The 20895-nt window shown below is 43.5% G+C and overlaps 3 protein-coding genes across 7 annotated transcripts; 1 reads left to right on the top strand and 2 right to left on the bottom strand.

Annotated features, from left to right (window-relative positions):
- The first annotated feature begins 4208 nt into the window (after positions 1 to 4208).
- On the top strand, positions 4209 to 6185 carry rxfp3.3b (relaxin family peptide receptor 3.3b). Its single transcript, XM_084672421.1, has one exon. The coding sequence runs from the start codon at positions 4257 to 4259 to the stop codon at positions 5484 to 5486; it is 1230 nt and encodes a 409-aa protein (XP_084528547.1). The 5' UTR covers positions 4209 to 4256; the 3' UTR covers positions 5487 to 6185.
- calml4b (calmodulin-like 4b) lies at positions 6174 to 12242 on the bottom strand. Of its 5 annotated transcripts, none has more exons than XR_014729730.1 (6): positions 12184 to 12242; positions 12036 to 12066; positions 11088 to 11228; positions 10661 to 10849; positions 7542 to 7697; positions 6174 to 7313 (listed from the first exon to the last, which is right to left on the bottom strand). XR_014729730.1 is itself a non-coding variant. In XM_084672423.1 (6 exons), the coding sequence occupies exons 1-5, from the start codon at positions 12184 to 12186 to the stop codon at positions 7600 to 7602; spliced, it is 462 nt and encodes a 153-aa protein (XP_084528549.1). In that variant the 5' UTR covers positions 12187 to 12242; the 3' UTR covers positions 6174 to 7313; positions 7589 to 7599. The 5 variants fall into 5 exon arrangements, 3 of the variants coding, with proteins under 3 accessions (XP_084528549.1, XP_084528548.1, XP_084528550.1); XM_084672423.1 differs by having other exon boundaries at positions 7589 to 7697; XR_014729731.1 differs by lacking the exon at positions 6174 to 7313 and adding an exon at positions 8066 to 8224 and having other exon boundaries at positions 7610 to 7697.
- A 1765-nt stretch (positions 12243 to 14007) lies between these two features.
- On the bottom strand, positions 14008 to 19683 carry cln6b (CLN6 transmembrane ER protein b). The gene is made up of 7 exons (XM_084672609.1): positions 19625 to 19683; positions 18236 to 18347; positions 17864 to 17962; positions 17100 to 17288; positions 16769 to 16824; positions 16446 to 16568; positions 14008 to 14507 (listed from the first exon to the last, which is right to left on the bottom strand). Exons 1-7 carry the CDS (start codon positions 19681 to 19683, stop codon positions 14237 to 14239), a joined length of 909 nt encoding a protein of 302 aa, XP_084528735.1. The 3' UTR covers positions 14008 to 14236.
- Between the last annotated feature and the right edge of the window lie 1212 nt (positions 19684 to 20895).

The raw sequence follows: 20895 nt of genomic DNA on the forward strand, positions 1-20895 counted from the left end.
CTAAGGCCTGCTTGATGGTCGGTCAAGTGCAGCTGTCTTTCTGGAGTTTCCCGCCTCTGCTTATCTCTGATAGTCATAATGAATGTTGGTTTTATAATCGCTTCTGTGATCAAAGCACTTTACGCTTATTGGACGACAAGAACATTTTTTATAAACATTTGCTGCATGCTCCACGAATCAGAGAAAACAATTTTGTTGCATTATTTCAATTACTCATTGTACAAAGAGCACTTTCAGATTGAATGGATGAAATCTAATTCTGTTCAAGACCACAGCTGAGGATTTGTAAAGCCTGATTTACATTCAAAAGCCATGATGGGTTTAATAAGTACAGCATCAAAATGAACCCATTTAAAAGACAAATCATTTTAAATCTGATGGAAACACTCGCGATGGAAGGGATGCTATACTACCAGGCCTCAGTGCAGCTGTTGGATGGGAACTCTGATAGAAAAGATATAACAGTGAACAGATGTGGGGATATCTGAGATAAGACAAGCAAGAAGGATGGAGAGGCCAGAGCACGCAGGCCCCATGGCTGTGCTGCACCGCTGCCATCTGTCCCCCTCACCACGCGGGGGGTGCAGGGAAGCCAGCACTGATATTCCTCAAAAACGACTCCTCTTCTGCACATGCTGCGCTGCAAACTCCCTTTTCATTCCGACAGCTTTCTATCTAGTCAAGGTTTCTGGTGATAAAACAGTATATTTGAATGCCCAAAGCAATATCAGGCCATGTTATTTAGTGTACATATCACAACCCACTCCCCTTAAACTCGTTTTCCCTGTCTGTCTGGTTTGTTCTGTGTTTTCTGTTGCGTTCCTGAACGTACCCCTTTCCGGATGCTGGGCAACGAACCTGCTCTCACCTGTCCCTCTTCAGCAATAAACACACCTGGTCCTGATCATCATCATCACTACACTACTATAAACACACCTGGTCCTGATCATCATCATCACTACACTACTATAAACACACCTGGTCCTGATCATCATCATCACTACACTACTATAAACACACCTGGTCCTGATCATCATCATCACTACACTACTATAAACACACCTGGTCCTGATCATCATCATTACTACACTACTATAAACACACCTGGTCCTGATCATCATCATCACTACACTACTATAAACACACCTGGTCCTGATCATCATCATCACTACACTACTATAAACACACCTGGTCCTGATCATCATCATCACTACACTACTATAAACACACCTGGTCCTGATCATCATCATCACTACACTACTATAAACACACCTGGTCCTGATCATCATCATCACTACACTACTATAAACACACCTGGTCCTGATCATCATCATCACTACACTACTATAAACACACCTGGTCCTGATCATCATCATACACTACTTCAGCCGTGGCCTTAGTTGTTAGACGTACTTGTGCTAGCGTGTCAACCTAGGCTAGGCTTGTCGTAGGGGTGAACTAGCCAGTGAACTAGCCAAATAAATACAACATTTTAATTGGGGGGGGGGGCTTCGGGAGGCTTCCTAACACACATACTACTCACACATACTAATGAAATTACTTACACATGAATACATGTGAAACGCTTGCACATCCTCATGTAAGAGCATACATACATATAACTGAAAAACGTATATACATTTGAAACATTTATACAAATATATGCGAAACACTTGCACATGCATCCAAACTTTTTATATCTTTGTAATCATATGCAAGAGAGTTGTGTGTAAGTGTATGTGTAAGTGTTCAATATATATATATATATATATATATATATATATATATATATATATATTATATGCATTTTCATATGTGCATGCATGAGTGTTTCAGATAGATACGTATAAATGTTTCACTTGTATGCATGTAAGCATTTTATATGTATGTGTATATGACACAGAGGTATTTATGTATGCGTGCAAGTTTCTCATATGTATGTGTAAGTGTTTCAGACAAGTATGTATAATGTTATATATGAGCGTGCATAGGTTTACAGAGTATGTATGTATGTGTGAGTGTTTCAGTACTGAGTGTAAGAGCCTTTCAATAGTGAATGTAAGAGTGACTCGTTAGTATGTGTGAGTGTCTCAGTCGTGAGTTTGAGTGTCTCAATAGTTATGTCCTAGACGGCCCCTCATAGAACTACTAGTAGCTACACAATTCTCTGCATTAATTTCTGCGGCAGCAGTCAATGTCTCTTTGTCATCTTAATCATCATATCATCTTTTGATGAAAAGCATTCTGTTGGGGGAAACTATTACAAATTGAAATAGGCACCAATTGATATTTACTTGGTATCATGTCGAATATGATTAAAACCAAGGTGACGTCGAGGCTAAAATCACAAGCGTACCCTAAGCAAAATATGCATTACCTGTTCGTAGTATGTTTTTACATTTAATAAAACATTGAACTATTTTTCTCCTGTAATATTAACTGACAGTGGGGTTAAATGTTCAATGTATGGACTGGCTATTGGATTCAAATGTATGCATTGACTCGGCAGCAATTGTCTCCCACTCCAATTGTAGGCCTATACGCTGCTACAGCCGTGTTGCTTTTTTCCCGAATATGTGCTCAGATTGACCATAAACACGAAAAAAAACGTGGATCGGAAGTGTGGTGAAGTAGGACCACATTTTTTTGTCGCCAGGTGCCATGCTGGATCCTAGTATCGGAGCTCCATTGATGTTGGCTTTACAGTAATATTCTCATGCCCGCGCTTAACTCTGAGTTGACGTGCTCCGAGTTGGGTTAACAAATTCATATCAGATTTTCTGGAACCGAATTTTCCGAGTTTCCCATTAGAGTAACTCAACTAAGAGTTCAGGGTTAATCTCAGAGCTTGTTAAACCCGCTACCTGGAATACCCTCCTGTTTGAACTCGGAGTAAAGGGTGGAAGCAGTTCTGGTGAGCACAAGAATACCTGTGACTTGAGGAGACATAATTACCCACGAGCAGACTTCGTCAAATGTCTTGTTTTCTGAGGTGGGTGTTTCACTGTAGGGTTCGTTTAACAGGAAAAGCCTCTTTTCACTCACAACACAAAAAGGCACCAACAAAAGCTGTACAAAGCCCTGCTGCACTCCCCTTAATGTAGGTCATGGCCAGTCTTTACAAAGAAGCTACTTTAAAGATGTCATTAAATCTTTGCTAAACATTAACCAGCTGGGGTAAAAAATTAACAAGGATTGCTTAGGTTTACAAAACATTGAAACCACATAAGAAATGATGAGCAGCTTCAGTTGATATAACCATGGACTAAACTCTCTAGAAAGAAGTGTGCTGATTACTCCAAATATATGTCATTTGGGATAATAGCACAAGGTACAGCTATCTGGGTTAGCAAGCTATGTCATGAACCACAATGCATTGTTGCCTGTACATTTTACAACTTTGAGCAGTAAAATGAACAGCAAAACAGCAGGAAGGAAATGAGGGCAACCAGTTGTTGTGTTGTGAGAGACTGATACAGTAAGGGAAACCTTCTAACTATTGAAAGTTTGTAGCAGCTTTAGTATCTGTAGTAGCTTACTGTGAACAGGCACTGTTCAGCAGGCTGTATGTTCATGGTCATCATGGGAAAGGGAGAGGTGGAGGGAGATGGAGAGGGGGAGGGAGGTGGAAGAGGGAGGGGGGGGGGGGGCGAGAAGGAAGGGGGGGGGGGAGGGAGAGCACAGTAGACAGTCCACTGCTGGACCCTTCAGTCCCATGCCGATTCCTGAATGGAGATGTGTTCAAAATGAACACGTCACCAAATCTTCAATACATGGAGAATACATTGTATTGACCAAATTGCTGACCAATAACAGAAGCATAGCCAAATTATAATGAAGCAAGACTTCATTATTAGCATGATAAACAATGCAATGCAATTTTTGCAATCAATTTGTATATGTTTTAATGCCACACAAACATACCACAATTGCATGAATTACAACATATGGTGTAACATTTCGTTTCCTCATTAACTGCTGTGGAATGGCGAAGTCTTGCGGTTATCGCATCTTTATCATGCACGTCAGTCACAATAGAATCAACCAATCCTCTCGGCTGGGGAGGCGCCGAGAAAGACACACTGCATTTAAAAGCCAGTGGAGCGCCGCCAGAGCGCACGATGAACAACAAAGCGTAAAGATGCAGACTTCTCTACAAATGTTGAGTACTTATGAAAACCATTTACTGCCTTGCTGTAATGTTGTACATCTGAGTACTTCCGACTATCTTTACCGTCAGGAGCGTAATAGGTGATATGCAACTGGCACACAGATTAATGCTGGTGAAGGCACCCGGGATTGTCTTGTTAACGGAGAGGATGGCGGATTTGTGGAACCATACAGGCAGCTTAAACAACCGATCGGGTATGATCCCGGATCGTTTCAGCAGTTTGGAGGACATAGATATTCCCGCGGACGGTAGTCCAACTTTACGCATCATGATTTCCATAGTGTATTCTGTTGTGTGCGCAGCAGGTTTGGTTGGAAATCTACTGGTCTTTTTCTTGATGAAAGTGAGACGAGGAAGGAAGAGGTCCACGATCAACTTTTTCATACTTAACCTGGCCATGACAGACTTCCAGTTTGTCCTGACCTTGCCTTTTTGGGCGGTGGACACAGCCATGGACTTTAGTTGGCCATTTGGAAATGCAATGTGTAAGATCATTTCCTCAGTCACTGTAATGAACATGTACGCAAGCGTGTTTTTTCTGACTGCTATGAGTGTTACTCGCTACTGGTCTGTTGCCTCGGCTCTGAAAGACCGCACGCGGAACAGATACTGCTCGGTGAGATGGGTGAGCGCAGTGCTTTGGGTCTCGGCCACCGTGGCCACCGCACCAACTGCTATATTCTCCACAGTGACAAACGTCGCTGGTGAAAAACTATGCCTTCTCAGATTTCCAGAAGGACATTACTGGTTGGCTCTGTACCACTTACAGAAAATCCTCGTTGCCTTCGTTTTTCCTATGCTCATTGTCTCAGTTTGCTATTTACTGCTTCTCCGGTTCGTTCGTTTAAGGAGCATGAACAACAACCACATAAAAAGGAGGTCTAGAGTTACAAAATCTGTAACCATTGTTGTCCTTTCCTTTTTTCTGTGCTGGATGCCAAATCATGCTATTACATTCTGGGGTGTTTTGGTGAAATTCAATGTTGTTAATTGGGACAAGTCGTATTATATTGTTCACACATATGTTTTCTCTGTGACGGTTTGCCTTGCGCATGCCAACAGCTGCTTGAACCCAGTGTTGTACTGCCTTATGCGAAGAGAGTTCAGAAAAATGCTGAAGGATTTATTTTGGCGGATGTCTTCACCAGTGATGTCAAACTCCTGTCAAGTGCGGCCGTTTTCTGGAACTCTTAAAATGGACCAAGATGATACCCAGATAGTTATCCCTTTGAATGTCATGGAAACCGACCAGTGTCAACTATCCATTGAAAACGGACCATGTGAATCTTCCGTGGTCAACCATCTCCGTAGGTAACTTGACTTGGCGCGCAGAAAACGGACTGGGATTATTTACAGTGCAAAGGACTCTCGATGTCCAAGTGTACTAGGGTACCAAACTACACTTTCTCGAACTTATTTTTTATGTGATCAAACGACACCTGTGCCAAATTGCGCAAAAGGACACATGCGCCGGTACTGTATACTTAAGCTTCTTCGCAGCGCGTAGTTGTGTCATAATTTGACGCGAGTAAAACGACGTTTCTAAAAATATTCAGTTACCTTTCATGAGAAGAATTCTTATAAGATGTTGTTTAAGTCCACGCCCAAGTGTGTTTTAAGGCTATACGTTTTGGGGGGCTGTATTTTTTAGGGCCACTTTGAACGTAGGCCTAATGTTCCTGTGAAATTCTTTACATGTTTTCACAGTATTCTATTCTAATCACATTCAGTGCTAGTAGTTGTGGCTGTACACGTGCAAGGACATGAACACATTGTTGATCACGCACTCACTGCGACTTAAAACCGCAAAACCATATGTATGGTTGTATGGTAAAAAAAAACAAAAAACACGTTGAATGTTGTAAGTATTAAACTGAATTAGGCCTCCTCATGAAACATTCGTAAACATTGGTGACGTACATGTTTTTTAAAATTGTATGTGACAGGTGCCTGTGAAACAAATAATGTGTAAACGAATGTAAAAACTGCCAAGAGCAAGGGGTGAATAAAATGATTTCCAGCGTTTGGTTTTATGACTCAATACAATACGTTGTGATGCGTTATAGACTACCTACTCCTGTATATCACACTACCATGGATATTCACGCGCAAACCTGTAAATAAAGGAATCACTGTAAATTAGTCTACCAATACACGAGACAGCTCGAAAGAGTCAGTGGGCATTATTAGGTAATGTCTATTACACGTAGATTATACAATTTCATCTGTACAATACATGCCGTGTAGCCTACACACTACCAAAAGTGCAGAAACATGCCATGGGCTATTAAGACAAGGAATCGTTCATCTGAAAACTCTTATGCTTGACAAGAAAAATGAGACAAATCGTGGAGAAATTGTGGTGTAATCAATGTAGTCATTAGACATTGCAAATTAAGCATTAACGCCTTATGCCAATTTCTCGTCTAACAAACAATTATGTATCTTAGACCATGAATTGAGTTTGTTTAAATAAGTCATTTTCTTGTCAAGGAATGTGTTTTTCTGAATTTTTCTAGCTGTTACTGTAAAATAACAGGTCAAGCTATCTCCGACATTGACAGCAGAAAGATAATCCATTGTATCACAATAAATACAAATAATTCACTGTATAATTACAGTAATTGTATCAACAACAAAAAAATATTTTGTGCCTTGACAGCTCATCCTACACATCCTGATAAAGCCAGAGTTCCTAAACATAACAGCCCCCAGCAGCAGCAGCGTGTAAGACCCCTCCAGGGGCTCTGCTACGCTGCTAATCAGGCCACTCGCTGCACATGAGCTATCAGAGTTTCGGACCTCAGTTAAAACCCAAAATGATTTATATAAACACAGCTCTGATCTCAAAATGGAAATGTCCCAGTGTTGTGGTGTCTATGGATGGACCGCTCTATCTCAGACGGCCTGATAGTAATAATGAATTGTTGGGGGTCAAAGGGCCACATTATATTACAAATCGTAAGATGAAATATACAAATGAAAGACATATGTAAAAACTAGGGCAAACAAATTATTCTATATTACTCCATGACTGTCCTTTTTTCGTAAGTTTAGTTGGAATGCTTGAGGGATATCAGACCTCTCCAGGCATGAGGCTCTCTTCACCTGTGACAAGGTGTGGGACTGGCCTGTAGTATACCTGCAGTGCACATGGTGAGACACCAGATGGCAGTGCAACCCATAGAAACATGACAAACAGGACCTAAAGCAGATATATTTATGTGTACTCTGATGTGTTATATATATATAGTCCCTTTATGAGTATCTATGAAACAGATACTGTATGTTTTTAGTTGTACATATAAATGGTTCTAGTTTAAACCAGGCACAAAAGGATTATGTTAAACTTGTAAGTCTTGTTTTCTACCCAGTTAGCACACAGTGTGTCCGGTAGAGACTTTAGGTTTGTCCTGCCTGTCGTTCGGTCAATACTTTGCCGATGGTCGGGTCACTGCCTTGGCAAACTCCTCATAGTTGATTCGCCCATCAGTTCCGACACCCGCCTCCTTTAGCATGTCGTCCACTGCAGACAGGCAGAAAGCGATGTCAAAGTCAATATACTGTATGTGACCTAGCTGATTGATAACGTCACTGTACAGTTTTACAACATTGTCTAAATTGTAAAGGTGGATTCTGAGACTATAAGGTATGTGGCAGAATTGGCATAGGTCAATCCTAATTGGCATATTAAATCTTGTTTTATAATATCTTTTTTAAAACCAACATTGCATTATCCATAGTTTCTTCATTTTATTATGGCGAGTCAGGTGGCTGAGCGGTTAGGGAGTCTGGCTAGTAATCTGAAGGTTGCCAGCTGAAGTTTCTTATCTTTTTCTAAGTAACATAAAAGAATCTCTCTGACCTTTGTGTTTCAGAGACACTGCAGCATACCGTTATTGTGTCTTTAATCTGTTAATGATCCTCGAGGTGTAGTCTGGTGTTACTCTCTCCTCACCCAGCTGACTGATGAATATGAATAAACGTGGTTTCTTCAGTCCCCCTCAGAAGCAGTACTGACACAGGGAGCATCTCTCTTCTTCACCTCGGTAACTAGCGAGAGGCCCAGTGTATTCACGTCATCACTGATATAGCTTCAGAACATTTGTCAAGTTGCAAGGTTTGGAAGCAGTAAGCGGTACCCATTAAAAGGATGTTGTCACAAGTGGTGTTGCTATGAGGTTTAATGGTAGTTAATGCACCTTAAGTGTTGCCTGGGGTTTCCTTTGAATTAAAGCCAGAATAAACAATACATGTTTGAACAGTTACTAAATCATGGATTTGAATACAATTCTGGGTCAAAAATGCAAAAAATACCAGACACATGAAACTAAGGTGACAGGTGTAGTTACTTTGAAGGGAGGGGGTGGGATATTATGGTTTAAATCATTTGGAATAGGAGCTCAAATTGCTAGCTTCGCAATACTTGCCTACACCAGCTTTAATTAGGGTTCCTCAGGTAGGAGGGAACCTATTGTTTTTGTTAGTATTCCTATTATTATTATAATATTTTCCAACAAAATGGCTCAAGAGATCAAAATGTTTTTATAATTTGGCCCAATGACACACCAGTTCACTCACTACTCCCAGACTGCTAATGGTCCATGTACGCCCATAGGTGGCGCTATAAGCCTCGCCCAAAGTCTATGTGATTTCCCCTGCGCCCCATTACTCAAATGCCTGAAAATTGATATACATGCCTTATTTCTCATGGGGAACAAAAAAGCCTTAAGGACCCATAAGGTCCGCCATGATAGATTTTGCTGTACTGTCCAAATTTGGTACAACCTTCAAAACCATTCTCCTCATGAACCATAGATCCAATCGACTTGAAATGTGTTACAGATGTGAAGAATACATGTCTTTATATAGGGTGAAATGGATTAAGAAATGCATTACAAAATGGCTGAAAGGTGTGTATTTGTGTAAATGTCCACATTGCCTCAATATCCTTGTGTCAGTAAATCAGGGCCGTATAATCACAATATACATTGGGGAGGGGGACATCCCCCCCCCCCCCCCCAATATTCAAATCCGGTCAAAATGTCCCCCCCAATATATTGATATAAAAATAATATAATATATATATATAATATAAAATATAAATGTGCTACACTACGACAGGCAACCAAATATAACAATACATCTCAGGTCGTGACCCTCAGACTCCCCAGCAGATTTCGTTCCCCCCAATGTTGACTCCAATGCTACGGCCTTGCAATAAATACAATATAATTTTGACAGATGGTTTTTCAAACCCAACAGGGTTCAAGATGACATCACTCTGAAGTACCATGAACACTTTCACCTTGGTATGTCAAAATATGATTGAATTAGAGCTGTTTAACTTTGGCCGAATCTAACAACGCTTACCACATGAGGAACACTTTACTTTTTTATACAGTAACTGACCATGACAAAGTCCAGCAATGAGAATAGCTCAATGGGCTGAGACAGTGTACTATAAAGTGAAAGGTCTTTGACCCTGTCATAATTTTGATTATCTGTTTAGTTAAACAGGAGGACATCATTCTAAAGTACCATACGCAATTTCACCTTGATATGTCCAAAGATGACTGAATTACAGCTGCTTAAACTTTGTCCCAAAACTGACCAAAGCTATTACTCTGCCTTTTCCATTCATAATAACTCATCAGTTGATATGTGGTAGAGAGGATAAAGAGGCTGACTTGCAACCACATGCTCTTGAGTTAGAATCTCCATTCAGCTTGTTGTTTTTTGCCAAACATGAAAGTAATTTTGCTCTCTTGTTGTCCAACTCTTGATCTTCTACAATGTACATTTTTATAATATTTTGCCATTTTGCAGAGGAATCCACATTGCTGCTTGCATCTATATATTTATTACTATTATTATTACTATCACAAAATGGATCCTCACGATAATGTGTTGTGGAGGTAAGATCCTCATGATAGCGTGTTGTGGAGGTAGTGATCCTCATGATAATGTGTTGTGGAGGTAGAGATCCTCATGATAGCGTGTTGTGGAGGTAGAGATCCTCATGATAGCGTGTTGTGGAGGTAGAGATCCTCATGATAGCGTGTTGTGGAGGTAGAGATCCTCATGATAGCGTGTTGTGGAGGTAGTGATCCTCATGATAGCGTGTTGTGGAGGTAGAGATCCTCATGATAGCGTGTTGTGGAGGTAGAGATCCTCATGATAGCGTGTTGTGGAGGTAGTGATCCTCATGATAGCGTGTTGTGGAGGTAGTGATCCTCATGATAGCGTGTTGTGGAGGTAGTGATCCTCATGATAGCGTGTTGTGGAAGTAGTGATCCTCATGATAGCGTGTTGTGGAGGTAGTGATCCTCATGATAGCGTGTTGTGGAGGTAGTGATCCTCATGATAGCGTGTTGTGGAGGTAGTGATCCTCATGATAGCGTGTTGTGGAGGTAGTGATCCTCATGATAGCGTGTTGTGGAGGTAGTGATCCTCATGATAGCGTGTTGTGGAGGTTGTGATCCTTACCCTCCCGGTCAGTGAGTTTCTCCCCCAGTCCGGTGAGCTTGGCCCTCAGCTCTGGCGCCAGGATGAAGCCTCTCCTCTGCTTGTCCGTCATCTTCATGGCCTCCAGGATCTCCAGGTAGGGCTGCTCCTGCTGGTGCTGCCGGTGCATGATGCTGAGGAACGTGGAGAAGTCCAGCTCCCCAGCCTTGTCTGGCACCAGAGGAAGCAGCAAATGTGTCAACAATAACATACTCATATCTGATACATACCAAGACATGATATATTGATAAATTCAATTATGAGACATGATGTGAATGGGGGGGAAAGTACTTTAACCAAAGCATTAGCAAACTGGTTGTAAAGTAATACATTCAGTGCAGTCTTGAAGTAACAAAGTTTAACAACGAAGATAAATGAAATTTGCCTGACTGACAGAAAAGTATCTCACCTATTGTGTGGCTCTGCAGGTGTCTGTCTATCTCAGTGGAGGTTGGACAGGCTCCTAAGCAGCGCATAACTGTGATCAGGTCTTTTGCTTCGATTTTACCCTTGTGCTTCTTGTCATACAGTGAGAAGCACTCCTTGAACTCTGTGGAAGAAAGTCTGCAGTCAAGATTTACAACCCAGGGCTATTGTGTGTTGAGCAGTAGGGGAGGCGAATACTAATTGTGTACTAAAAAGAATCCTGAACTTGGTGGTACTTTCCCTCAAACACAGTTTTTGCCCACTGTGCACGAGGGATTAGGCCGACCAAGCTGTGTGGTCTCAGCGCACTAACCCAATCAAAGTGAAACATGATGCGCCACAGAACACTTCATTGATTAGTGACTTAAATCATGAATGTCTTCTATCAGTAAGATACTAGTCTGCTAGCAGGCCCCACTTGACAATGTAACGTTGAAGAGCTGCACTTAATACACAAAGACATTTTCTTGCAACAAGTTATGAATAAAAAGTGAAGCAATATGCGGCCTCTGGAAACATGAAGCACAAAGAATCTTTGTAACGTGCGCAGGCAAACGGAAAATTAATTAAGCTGAATACTTGTCACAGACGATCAACGTCTTGCTTCAACAGGCTATTACTTTACTCAATTCTGAGATATTCTTGCTCCGTGTACTGCGAATGTCCATGTAATTGATTTATTATTTGTCGAATAACCTTCAAATTATGTCTAAATACGGAAGGTTGCTGTGCATAATTATTAGGAGTTCAACACCGGTTTGATTTGATGTGGGACCATTGTAAATTGGTTAAGGCTATAGTCCACACAGTGCATTATTTCACCAGCGAATAACCCTCAATAGTTCAAGATTAATTTCTCACATGTTAAATAAATCATTCTGTATCCTGCTTTGCGTATAGTGTATCTGCGGCGCAGAACGAGTCAATTTACCATTTATCTGATCGTGCGTCAGGAACTTTGCCTGGAACAAAGTAAGAGAACATTTTCAGAAGAAGAAATTGAATCTTAATATCCGCAATAACGTATGTAAAATAGTATAACTCTTCACAGATAATTCACCAAACGTAGGCCTACTTACCATTGTGGTCAGTGCTCAATGCTTCCGTCTTTGCCAGTGTCATGCACGCGTAATGAGTCTACTTTTATTTTGAAGTCTACGAAATTGATACTGCGCGTTACCATGAATACACCATTACGGACACTACGTGACCACTATCCACCATCCCTGAACTTAATGAGAACTTTTTCTTAGGTGCTGAATGTGAGACTAAAGTTGATGACTATCAATCTTGATCTGACATCTACACATTTGTCTTTCAGCGCTACAATTTATTTTATATGTGATGTTATAGTAGGCCTACACTTCTAGTGTTATTGGACTGGATAATAAACCTTTGCGTAATTTGAAATGTCTGTTTGGGTGTGCATATATTTAATAAGATGGGTCAATTAATATATAGACCTAATAAAGATATCTGAAAGCAGGAAGGTTTAATATTTCAAAAATCTTGGAACATCCTCAACCACCCCTCTCTAAATCATCCTCCACAGCGACACATGATAATAAAAGATGAGATGGTTTAATGAATAAATAAACGTAATATAAGTGTGGAATAAATACCAGAAGACTCGCCCTGACTGACCCAGAGTAATGGACAGTATACATGTGTGTTTGAGGACTTCCGTCATCTCATACAAACTATCTCCACAGCCCCCAGAGCTACCCCCTCACATTCAGCATAACAAGGTTGTCTAGATCCCTCTGCAAACTAATTAGGTTGAGATTAATTGTCATCAATAGGTGCCCCTGAACAAAAGAAATGCATTATTCCATAATAGGAGAAGAGGAAGAAACGACAGGAATCTCGTACATAAATAACATCCAATTACATGATTGACTACAAGATAATTGCATAGATACCCGTTAGTACACATGTTGATGCATACCAAACATGCACACACGTCACAACAGGCCAGTCCTAAACCAGAGGCTGCCATGGGAGAGCAGCACCTCCCAGCCGTGTGAGGAAAGCTCTGACACAGTCATCCTCTTCCTCTCCTCCTGCCAGAGCACCAACACAGCCACAGTCACAGTGCTCGCCTAACCCCAGGAGTCTTCAGTTTACTTGTTCAGTATAACATGTGTGTATGTAGATCCACTCCTATCATCATGTGTTCAGTATAACATGTGTGTATGTAGATCCACTCCTATCATCATGTGTTCAGTATAACATGTGTGTATGTAGATCCACTCCTATCATCATGTGCTCAGTATAACATATGTGTATGCAGATCCACTCCTATCATCATGACACATATGTGCTGTGAACACTGCAGCACTGACACCTGTGCTCTGGACCTGTCCTCCCTGCTAGTGTTGCTGTCTGGTGTGGAGGCTGTAGGAGGGATAACTAGTGTTGCTGTCTGGTGTGGAGGCTGTAGGAGGGATAACTAGTGCTGCTCTCTGGTGTGGAGGCTGTAGGAGGGATAACTAGTGCTGCTCTCTGGTGAGGAGGCTGTAGGAGGGATAACTAGTGCTGCTCTCTGGTGTGGAGGCTGTAGGAGGGATAACTAGTGCTGCTGTCTGGTGTGGAGGCTGTAGGAGGGATAACTAGTGCTGCTCTCTGGTGTGGAGGCTGTAGGAGGGATAACTAGTGCTGCTGTCTGGTGAGGAGGCTGTAGGAGGGATAACTAGTGCTGCTCTCTGGTGTGGAGGCTGTAGGAGGGATAACTAGTGCTGCTGTCTGGTGTGGAGGCTGTAGGAGGGATAACTAGTGCTGCTCTCTGGTGTGGAGGTTATAGGAGGGATAACTAGTGCTGCTGTCTGGTGTGGAGGCTGTAGGAGGGATAACTAGTGCTGCTGTCTGGTGTGGAGGCTGTAGAAGGGATAACTAGTGCTGCTATCTGATGTGGAGGCTGTAGGAGGGATAACTAGTGCTGCTGTCTGATGTGGAGGCTGTAGGAGGGATAACTAGTGCTGCTGTCTGGTGTGGAGGCTGTAGGAGGGATAACTAGTGCTGCTGTCTGGTGTGGAGGCTGTAGGAGGGATAACTAGTGCTGCTGTCTGGTGTGGAGGCTGTAGGAGGGATAACTAGTGCTGCTGTCTGGTGTGGAGGCTGTAGGAGGGATAACTAGTGCTGCTGTCTGATGTGGAGGCTGTAGAAGGCCCAGGGCTCAGGGACGTAGATCACCCCAGGGTGCTTCTTCCTCAGGGCCTGGTCGCTCCACAGGCAGGCCACCCAGACGGCCACCAGCCCCAGCGCCACAGAGAAGCTGGAGAGGAGGAACAGGCCGTTGCTGTCTGGCACCAAGCCCTTCTGTTTCTGGTGCATCACCGTGGCGGTCATGGCAAAGAAGGTGAAGATGAAGAGGATGAAGATCTGGCCCTGGGTGATCAGGTACCTGGGGAAGGACACAGGGGATAACAGACTTCTGTTTGCTTCTCTTCTTGAGTCTGCGTCTCAACCTGTAGCTCACTACCACTCATCATGGAGGGATGGAGAGTGGAGCAGGATGGAAACAAAGCCCAGCCCATAATGAATCTACATTCACATTACATTTTACATTACATTTATTCATTTAGCAGACGCTTTTATCCAAAGCGACTTCCAAGAGAGAGCTTTACAAAAGTGCATAGTCAATGATCATAACAACAAGGTAGTCCCAAAAACATTGCGAGTAGCCAAACATGAAGCATACATTGTGAAAACCAAATAAGTGTCAATGGGAAGAACCATAAGAGCATGTAGTTAAACAAGTTACAAATTAAACAACATGAACCTTAAAAGTGCAAGAGTGTACCTGTAGAAAAAGCAAGCAACAATAATGTAATATAATTCACAGCAAAAAGAGCAACAAGTCTCAATAAGAGTCATTGTGATCCTGGAGGAAACTAACATCAGGTCCAGCAAATCATTCCTAACCACCGTTGTACTCCCGGAACAAGTGTGTCTTGACAGTCAGTGTCTCTGATGGAGGTGGGGAGTTGATTCCACCATTGGGGGGCCAGACAGAAGAAGAGCTTGTGTTGGGGCCGGCGCTCTTTAGCGGTGGGACCACCAGACGGTTGTCAGAAGAAGACCGTAGGTGGCGGGTGGGGGTGTAAGGCTGCAGGAGAGACTTGATGTAGTCGGGTGCATTCCTGTTCACCGCTCGGAAGGTCAGTACCAGGGTCTTGAATCTGATATGGGCCGTGATGGGTAGCCAGTGGAGGAAGATGAGGAGCGGGGTAACGTGGGAGCGTCTGGGAAGATTGTAGACCAGGCGGGCCGCTGCGTTCTGAATCCTCTGGAGAGGGCGGGTTGCACATGCTGGGAGACCGGCGAGTAGCAAGTTGCAGTCGTCCAACTTTGAGAGGACAAGTGCTTGGACTAGCAGCTGGGTGGAATGCTCAGACAGATATCTCCTGATCTTCCGGACCCCGAGGTTCCTGGCAGAGGATGAAGGGGTCACCGTCTCAGATCCCAGGGTGATTGACAGATCGTGGGAGATGGAGGGTTTGGCCGGGATGATGAGAAGCTCTGTTTTGGTGAGGTTCAGCCAGTTCAAAATAGTGAAGACTTGGTATTTTTAACCTCTTTCCAAAATCCAACATGTCTATCACAAGCCAACACTAGAAAGGTAAATACAAGTTTCATAGAAAACTCAAGCCTTTGATTGAGCTTGTGTTCAACACCTCAGTGGGATACCTTGTTCAATATGTTGTTTAATTTATGAGGGAGGCCTCTGAAAAAGGAATTACCGTGCACCACCTGTGCAATCTTCTGGATACACAGTTTGTGAATGATTCTACAGCCACAGGGTTGGCCTGAGGAACTGAACCGTTCTACAGTGAAACACCACACACCTGAAGCAGTGAAACACCACACACCTGAAGCAGTGAAACACCACACACCTGAAGCAGTGAAACACCACACACACCTGAAGCAGTGAAACACCACACACACCTGAAGCAGTGAAACACCACACACACCTGAAGCAGTGAAACACCACACACCTGAAGCAGTGAAACACCACACACACTTGAAGCAGTGAAACACCACACACCTGAAGCAGTGAAACACCACACACCTGAAGCAGTGAAACACCACACACCTGAAGCAGTGAAACACCACACACCTGAAGCAGTGAAACACCACACACACCTGTGTGGTGTACACTTTGTTTCTACACACAGTCAGACACTAAGTCCCAAGCACACAGCTCCCCCACGCCAGCACCTTGCACACAGCTCCCCCACGCCAGCACCTTGCACACAGCTCTGGCTCAGTGGTCAAACACACACACACTGGTTTAACAAGATCTGTAGAGCGTAAGATCAACAGTGTTTGAGAAACTGACCAGTAGTAGAGCGCACTGGGAGCAAGCATGGCCCAGGCCACTGGGGGCATCCTCCTCTCCTCGCTGACCAGGGTGAAACAACCGGTGAAGTAGAGGAAGAGGATGAGGAAGAAGGGAACATACCTGCACAAAAGAAATAACATGTTCATGTTTGTTTTGTTGGCGAGGATATTTCAGAATTGCAGTTCTATAAAACAAAACAGGGATTTATGATTTCAGATAATCTGCTGTTTTAATGGACGCCGTTAATTACATTTTCATCATTAGTGGGAACAATGAAGATACTACAAATCAAAAGGGTACAATAGTCTCTTCTTTCTTACCACATTGAATGGCCGAGATTGTCATTGTAATAATACAGAAGTTCAAATGACTCTATCTGTGAATGTACAAGTAGAAACATAAAGCATGCATGTGAAACCACTTCTTAAAACTTGGATTAGAACAGTGACAAAGCAAAAGACTGCAAAAGCCCCTGTGACACAGGCTAGTAAGGCATGCAGCACATCTTACTTCCAACAACAACTGACTCTCAAAGTGCTACTGACATGTAGCTAAGTAGAATAGCTGGTATGATATTTATCACTTGAACACTCCTTGACATCTCCTCCACAGTATGGCAGCTATAGAGAGGACATCAACAGGAGGTGCTACCAGAGAGGCCGGTTTCAGGCTCCTGATGATGGGGTTCTCCCGGACCGGCAGGTGGAGCTGGTATCCACTCAGCAGCAGGCGCTGGAGGACAGAGTCCCCCACCAGGTGCAGACTGGCGCCCATGACGAAGGTGCTGATGCACAGGTAGACAGCTGCACACGGCAGGGTCCTGGGGCTACGCTCGATCAGCTGGGACAGACAGGCAGACAGGCAGACAGGCAGACAGGCAGACAGGCAGACAGACAGACAGACAGACAGACAGACAGACAGACAGACAGACAGACAGACAGACAGACAGACAGACAGACAGGCAGACAGGCAGACAGGCAGACCACCTCAGACCTATTGTCTTGTTTCTCTTTTACCACTTCAACCTCTCAGCACTTTCCATGTGTGTCTGTGCTCTTCCAGCTCTCTGTTCACAGTGAACAGTTTACATCAGACATTCCAAGTGTTCAATTAAACTGCTACACAACTGACCTTTTCTTAAATGGCAAGATAGAGAGGAGCTGGCATATGTTCTAGACTCTTTGAATGTCCGAAATCAGGGAAGTGACTGGAGCAAAGTTGTATCTGAAGGGTTGGTGTGGCTCTCACAATAAGGCAATTTATTAAGTCTTAAAAATATATGTAAACTGAACACATAGTACAAGTATTGTTTCTGTGTGGGTGAACAATATAACAGCATATCAACTTGGGCATGAGCTGCATACCACATTAATATTCTCTTGCTTTGAACATTTTGTTAGCCTTGTAATAGTTACCTTGAGAAGCAGGAAGGGAGTGATGATATTATAAGCCATGTGGAAATAATCTCCAGCATTGGGCCTGTTCAGGGGGAACCATTCAACTGGGAGGAGAAGCTGAAACGTCAGGGGGGAAGAGACACTCTGAACACACCAATACCTCACTTAGGCTTCCAATGCAGTAAACCTTTCAACATTAAGGTATAACGGCCATAACATGATTATACAGAAAATACATCAAGTTATCTAACTGTCAATGCAGCTGCACAACTACACAAACTGTTCTGCTGAAGAGCCATGCAAAGGACAGTGGCTCCCAGGCCCCCGTGCTGAGGTGTTGGAGGAATCAGAGGGGTAAGGGGGGTCAGAGGGCGCCTGCAGCCTGCCCACCGTGACCACAGGCCTCCCTACGTCCAGCAGCCAGTTCTGCAGAGTGAAGCAGAGCCACAGGTCCAGGTGGAACTGTCTGGGCAGAGAGCTCTCCAGATCCCTACCCCCGCGCCTGGACGGAAGACAGGAAACACAGCAGCAAGCCTGCTCACTCAGCACAGAAACAGATCCTATAGTATCAGAACAAAAGGTCATGTATGTCATTAGAGCATAGGCAGCAGGTTAAGGTTGGTAGTGGTGTTAGTGTAAAACAACTGTGATGAGGTTTTGACTTCCAATCAGGCGTATGTATTTTTATTCCCTGATAAAAAATACAGGCCAATGATCCACAGTGCACTCCCATTCCTGTTGATTGTAGCTCTATCAGTTGTGAATATTGTCACATAGCCCACGGTCATCTAGTGGGAGTATGCCCTTACAATTCCAAGTTCGAGTTCAAAGTATAGCCCATGACGTAAGGAGCATGGGGGGAATAATGCATTGATGTTAGGTTTCTGTGCTGGCAGAGAGCGTGTTAGACTCCTTCACTCCTCCCACCATCTGTTGCCAGTTAATCCCATCTGTCCTGCCTGACTAACATTAACATGGTCAGAAGACAACAACAAAAACATTACACTCTGAACCACAAATGCAGATGATAAAGCCCTCTCCCCCCTCTCTGCCCTCTCCCCTCCTCTCCCCCCTCTCCCCTCCTCTCCCCCCCCCTCCCCCCTCCCCCCTCTCCCCCCTCTCCCCCCTCTCCCCCCTCTCCCCCCCCTCCCCCCCTCTCCCCCTCTCCCCCTCTCCCTCCCCCTCTCTCCCCCCTCTCCCCCCCTCTCCCCCCTCTCTCCCCCTCTCTCTTTCAGCTGCCGTGTATGACTTGGTCGCTCTTCAGACCTCTGCCTTCCCTTGTTAAGACTGTACTGCAGCCACAGAGAGAGAGCTCTGCTGTAAGAGGTCCAATGCTGCCCTCAGCAGTGGTTAAGGGAGACGACAGAGTGTTTGATCCTGGCAGCGACCGTCTCTCCTCCTCTCTGGCTCGCTGGCACCGGCAGCTGAAGTCTAAGCTCATCCGATTTGTCTCTCAAATCCCAAGAGAACAAGCTTCTCTACCGGCAGGTTGCTTTTGTAAGCATCCCAGCAGGTACAAGGTAGTGCTTAAGTGGGGATGAGAAGAGGGGAGAGGAGGGGAAAGGAGGGGAATACATTTCTGATGATGGGTATTTAGTAATGGACACTTATGGAGGAAGTATTGATTGATGTTGTCAGGCCGAGTTCTGGAAACACAGAAACACTGTTGTATAGGAAGTGTGGAATGAAAAAGAACAAGCTACAACCTTGCCCTGTTAAATTTATGTTTGGCTATTTCTATAAATCCATTGGAGTCCATAAATTTGTATTTTTCCAAACCTAGACAAAAAAGATGCGTGCATTGCAGAGTTCTGACGTTTCCGCATGGACGCGTACATCTGTAGCCTATTCCGAATGAAACATGAAGATTCCACCGACGTCAGTTCTTATCGACCAGTCCACTCCTAGTTGACAGCTTCCCTCCTTCAAACTTGTGAAAGTAAGAAGAACAAAATAATACGATGGAGTTTAAATATCTGTAGCCTACCCACTCAGTAGGCCTAGTAAGAGGTGTGACTCCAATAATGGCGCAAAAATGTGCTGCCTCTGTTATCAACAAAATGCCAAAATGACTAAATGTAGCAAGCTAGAAGAACAACCACGGTAAGCGATGACAGTGACACTACATTATATTTTCTGACTCGGAGTTCATCTCACCATCCATCTTCTACGCGCAATTTTCTTAAATCCCCGTATTACTGGGCTATAGCCTACTGTTTCCCAAATTTCTGTTACACCGGCGGCCAGTTGTGAGGTTAATACTTTTGCTCCACTAGCCTACTGGGGAATCGAAATGTAGAGAGGTTTCACCCAGATAAATCTATAATCTGTTTTTAACTCCCTCCCCTTTTTATCGTAGGGGAATAGTGGCTGGGCTTCAGACCAGCAAGGCTTATGTAAAATGCTGTTAGTTTGATTATAGGCTATCAAAGGTGCCCTCGTATCAAAATAAAGCTCTGAATTAGGCAACAATATATCTCCAATCTAGACGCTTTTTTTTATTTTATTTTTTTACATTTCCTGTGATGACAACTCTGCAATATTGAAAGCGCTCAGTCCCATTGACACCCAACTGTTGTGCCACACTGCTGAACTAGGCCAGAGCTCCACAAAGCCTGTCAAACCGTGACCTAGCCAACAGACAAAACGTACTCAGAATACCTGGGCCTGTTGCTCAGATGTAAGGAAAAGGGTTAGTGTTAGCACATATAAACACACGCACACATACACTAGTATGTACTGCACGTATGGTACCAGGATTTAATTGGTATTCCTTAAATGCATCAATAAATTAATAAATAAATAACCACATTTTGAGTGGATTCAACACATCTCTGTTGAATAGTAATGGCTATTTTTCTGCATTTTTGCTGTTGTCAAAGCTAAAATGTCAAATTCGTCATGAAGTCTTTAACAGTGCTAGCCTACCAATGCAGTTAATGTAGGCCTATTAATTTCGTGTTTGGGGACAGTGATGGGCGCTGTTGAAAAGAGGGAGGTAACGAGGGATTCGGTGGAAAGAAAGATGAATGACAAAAAGTCAGAAAAGT

This window comes from Hypomesus nipponensis, chromosome 14 (assembly GCF_054491055.1).
Source record: "Hypomesus nipponensis isolate SF chromosome 14, ASM5449105v1, whole genome shotgun sequence".
NCBI lineage: Eukaryota > Metazoa > Chordata > Actinopteri > Osmeriformes > Osmeridae > Hypomesus > Hypomesus nipponensis.

What these genes read in the sequence shown, in the direction of transcription:
- calml4b (XM_084672423.1), bottom strand. An exon ending in GACGCACGATCAGATAAATG is followed by an intron (nt 11,229 to 12,035) that starts GTAAATTGACTC and finishes TTTCTTCCACAG; the next exon opens with AGTTCAAGGAGTGCTTCTCA. An exon ending in CCTGCAGAGCCACACAATAG is followed by an intron (nt 10,850 to 11,087) that starts GTGAGATACTTT and finishes CTCTGGTGCCAG; the next exon opens with ACAAGGCTGGGGAGCTGGAC.
- rxfp3.3b (XM_084672421.1), top strand. Translation starts at nt 4,257, where the DNA reads ATGCAACTGGCACACAGATTAATGCTGGTGAAGGCACCCGGGATTGTC.
- cln6b (XM_084672609.1), bottom strand. Translation starts at nt 19,683, where the DNA reads ATGTACGCGTCCATGCGGAAACGTCAGAACTCTGCAATGCACGCATCT. An exon ending in TAGGGAGGCCTGTGGTCACG is followed by an intron (nt 17,963 to 18,235) that starts GTGGGCAGGCTG and finishes CTGACGTTTCAG; the next exon opens with CTTCTCCTCCCAGTTGAATG. An exon ending in CTCCCTTCCTGCTTCTCAAG is followed by an intron (nt 17,289 to 17,863) that starts GTAACTATTACA and finishes TGTCTGTCCCAG; the next exon opens with CTGATCGAGCGTAGCCCCAG.